The sequence below is a fragment of the Bactrocera latifrons genome, unplaced genomic scaffold, assembly GCF_001853355.1.
Source record: "Bactrocera latifrons isolate USDA-ARS-PBARC rearing strain unplaced genomic scaffold, ASM185335v1 scaffold_66, whole genome shotgun sequence".
Lineage (NCBI taxonomy): Eukaryota > Metazoa > Arthropoda > Insecta > Diptera > Tephritidae > Bactrocera > Bactrocera latifrons.
In genome coordinates, this window is record NW_017537334.1 from 1385811 (window position 1) to 1389704 (window position 3894).

At 31.8% G+C, this 3894-nt stretch overlaps 1 protein-coding gene across 6 annotated transcripts in view; it reads right to left on the bottom strand.

The window, feature by feature from the left end:
• LOC108975499 overlaps nucleotides 1–3894 on the bottom strand; it is a 93841-nt gene that overhangs the window by 87945 nt on the left and 2002 nt on the right. For 5 of the 6 annotated variants that reach the window (XM_018944010.1, XM_018944009.1, XM_018944007.1 and 2 more), the window contains exon 2: nucleotides 262–618. In XM_018944010.1, coding sequence (XP_018799555.1) covers nucleotides 262–357 — 96 coding nt within the window. In that variant the 5' untranslated portion in view covers nucleotides 358–618. Of the gene's footprint in view, nucleotides 1–261; nucleotides 635–3894 lie in introns of all 6 variants that reach the window. The other variant, XM_018944008.1, reaches the window with a different exon arrangement.

The window sequence follows — 3894 nt, forward strand, 5'->3', positions numbered from 1 at the left end:
TTATTGATAAAGATAGTAAAATTTAATTATTTTAATTTCCGACTCTAATTGCTAAAATTTCTCTCCGATATTGTAATAAAATAATACTAAAGTCATTAATATAAAAGCAGAATTATTTCTGCTTTACGGCTAAAAGCCTATTTAAATAATTAGAAAGCCATTGTCGTAGTAAAAATCTGCATGCCAAGTTAAATTTCGCCGCAAAGTACACAACTTAAATATAATTGCGAAACGCATAAAAATTCCCACAGCGTGACTTACCTGGCTGACCAGCAGACTGGCGAATATTAGCAAGGCCGCGAGCAGCTGGCTCCTTGCCGCGCTCATCTTCGGCGTCGTGTGCGCTTGTGTGGTCATCGCGTTCGGCGCTCAAGTCTTTTGTTTATCAAGCGGTTTGCTTTCACTGTGCCTTTGCTGGCTGGAAATCTGCTAGAATTTACACTCAACTCTCGAGCGGCACTTCACTTGCGAAATTTTATTTTATTTTATTGTTTCTTGCTTTTAGTATTTAAAATTTTTTTTTCACTTTTGCAAGAAGCGCTTCCCACTTGCTGTTGCTTGCAATTACCGCTACCGTTTGATTTGGAATGTTGTCGCACACGAAAAAAATTGCTGTAGCTGAAAATTAATTTGCCTGCGTTATTAGAATACGTGAGCATAAATAATAATAAAAAAAAGCATGTAAAGCAAAGCAAACAAAAAACACTTTTGCGTGCGTGCCTATGTGCGCGCTGTTGTTGTTTTGTCTTATTGTTGTTGCATACCTTCAATCTAACTGATTTTTATGCGAGTCACAGCGGCCGTTATTAAATATTTTGCTCAGCTGCTTTTGTTTTGTGGACACTTAACATTGTAGAGTCTTCTAAATTCAGCCGCTGCCGATGTAAAGGCAGAGCGAGAAAAAAATTAAAATATTTTCCTATTATTATGTGGTTTTATAATTGCTTTCGACGCTTACATTGAATTTCATAAAGCGGCGAATGCGAGTTTTGCATAAATTATTTAGTTGTGTCTATAAAGATGCTTATGAACTGTCTGACATATAAATATATTAGTGTGTGTGTGTGTAAATTGAACTCTATGATAATGTACAAGTTTCTCATTATCTTTGTGGTTTTTGCGATTTGACGCCAGTGATATACACGCCACAAATTTGAGACAGCACTTCCTAGAATTCACCACATTCCATATAAATAATGCAGGTAAATATATAATATACACATATATATAGTCATATATGTATATGGCGCATTGGAGCTTGCGTCAGGCATTGACAATCCCATATTTCATTTGAAGTAATTCAAAGCACATCTGCTGCTTCCTTATGCACACACCATATGTGTTTGTACTCGTACATATGTATGTATGTATATCACATAGCATATGAATATATATATTACTTTGAAATGTGTTGAGTCAATAATACACTGCTAAAAGTTAAAATAAAAACATTTGAAAATTTTGAAGCGCATATGCATTATTCTTATGAGTTTTTTGTTATTGTTGTTAATTTTCTTTTTTTTGCAAAATGGCGCACATTAGCTGCCGATGCGTCATTTCACTTCGCTGAGCAAACAATCAAACGTTTTGTATCAGTCTGTTTATGACAAAGAATGRCAATTTATATCCACACATATACATATATATAAATACTTGAAACACATACATATGTACAAATGAAAACACATTTTTTCGAATTCTATAGTTATTTTATTTGATTTTTTCTACTTCCCTTTTCAAGCTCAGGAACAGAATCTTTAGAGAATGACTCACAGCTTTTAAYATGATGCACGTTTCCCCAGTAAATACCTTTCTAACGGTATCATAGAAGTATTTTTCTGATATTTTCAGTACGTGATTATTACTCGAGTAATCGTAAAACAAATATCGTTCAAGTAGAAAAATCTAAAAGGAGATTGAAGCATGTTTTTTGATCCTATCCTCACTATACTCGTATCTAACCTTAGAGTATAAATTTATATCTGACGCAAAAAATAAAAAATAATAATAATATAAATATCCAAAATTGTAGGAGACTTAAATGTTTGTGCTTCGAAAAGAAATCATGGAATCAGTTTAGGCCAGGTTAAAAGGTCGAACGTAACAAGCAGCTCACTCGAACAGCTTAGAACGTTGTACCGTTGTGATGCCTAAAACTTCTCAACACTGGATCATAAGACCCTTACAGATAGACAAAGCACTTTGAGTCAAACACAAATTTGCTGAGATGACAAATAATGACACACTCCGACAAAACAGATTTCAAGTCGATCTTATGAATTTAGTATAATTTTATTATAAGCAAGTTCGTGTCCAAAAACATTTAATTTTCAATTTATCAGGCGACAGTTTATTATAATTAAACATAAATTATGCTTCGAATGCGTAAAAAAATCCATAATATTCGTTCGTCTCTAGCGAATTGATTGTTATTTAAAGCGCTTCCAATTACACATAAATCATGGGGTTGAAAACAAAAATACGACATATCTACAAAAGTTTCCTTGTATGTATATTAACATCACATCAATTGTCCATTATGTTTTTTATGCTTTGATTTTTGAATACACTTTCTGCAAGCGATATTTTTAAAGCTCCATAAAAGCTGCTATGGTCATAAAAATACTACAAATACAGCAAATAAATGTCGCGTTCGCCTTTGATGTAGTGTCACCCTTGCTGTGTGCAGCTGATATGTAGTAAGCTGATTAGTGCTTAAAGGTGTGCGGAGGAAAGATTTACATTATAGATTTTAACTACTTAAACTCAAAATAATAAATATGTATTTATGTATATAGTAATATATATTTTATATACAATCAAATAAAAACACCCTTATAAAAAGTATAATAAACTTGTGCTGCTATATTTAACTAAGTTCGATCAGTTTTTGAACTCAACATGAAAATTGTCTAAGACTATTACTCAGCTTTTTATGAACCTACAATTCTAAGACTTTAGTTGAATACTGAAGTGAAGGAGCTGTTCTCAGTARCCCTATCCACTATACATCATACTTCTGCATAGAATAGCCCCTTCCTATTCCATAAAAATGCCACTTTTCATTGACGAAAATCTAAGCAGAGAATAACGTATCATCAAAAATTTCGAAATTGAGTATATTATTGATTACGATTCACTACTTCAAATTACATACATAAYATTACATATGTCCAACATTTTYAGGTTMTGCGCTCACTTATARACCAATATTRAAATTTTTTTCACTCATGTTCCATTTTATTTCGTGTTTCATTCATGCCACTGTAAATTTCCGAAAATGTTGTTACGTTATTTTGCATTTMAGGTGACGATATATACCTGACTATAAATTTATTTCTAATTATTGCGCCCAATGCCATAACAAAGCAATATTTCATCCGCTTTTCATCAGTCAACCATGCAATGAAAGCTGCATAAATGGCAGAGTCAATAATAGTTATATGTATAGTATATATAAATAGATATGTGTGTGCGCCGGCTAAGCAGTTAATATAGATAATTGCAGTCAAATGTATGTAACAGCTAAAATAGCCATAAACAATAATAACAAATAACGATTATGCAAATTTTGCTACGAAACTAAATGAAAACTGAAATAGTGGCCAAAATATAGGGTGGCTCAATATGTTTAGTAGTCCACTTTAATTCATATAACTACTTTTTTTTCAAATGTGTGTATAGTTTTGTTAGAATTTGTAATGAAATACAATTTAAATTATATTTATTTAAAATATAGGGTGCCTCGGTACGCGTAGGTAATTGTTGATTGTTAGATAAGGTTTATTGTTTTATTAAAAACTGTCTATATTTTTATAATATTTCCTAATTTGTAAGATTTTTTATTGTCTTGTTAAAAAATATAGGGTGCTTTACTATGTGTAAATAATCAAA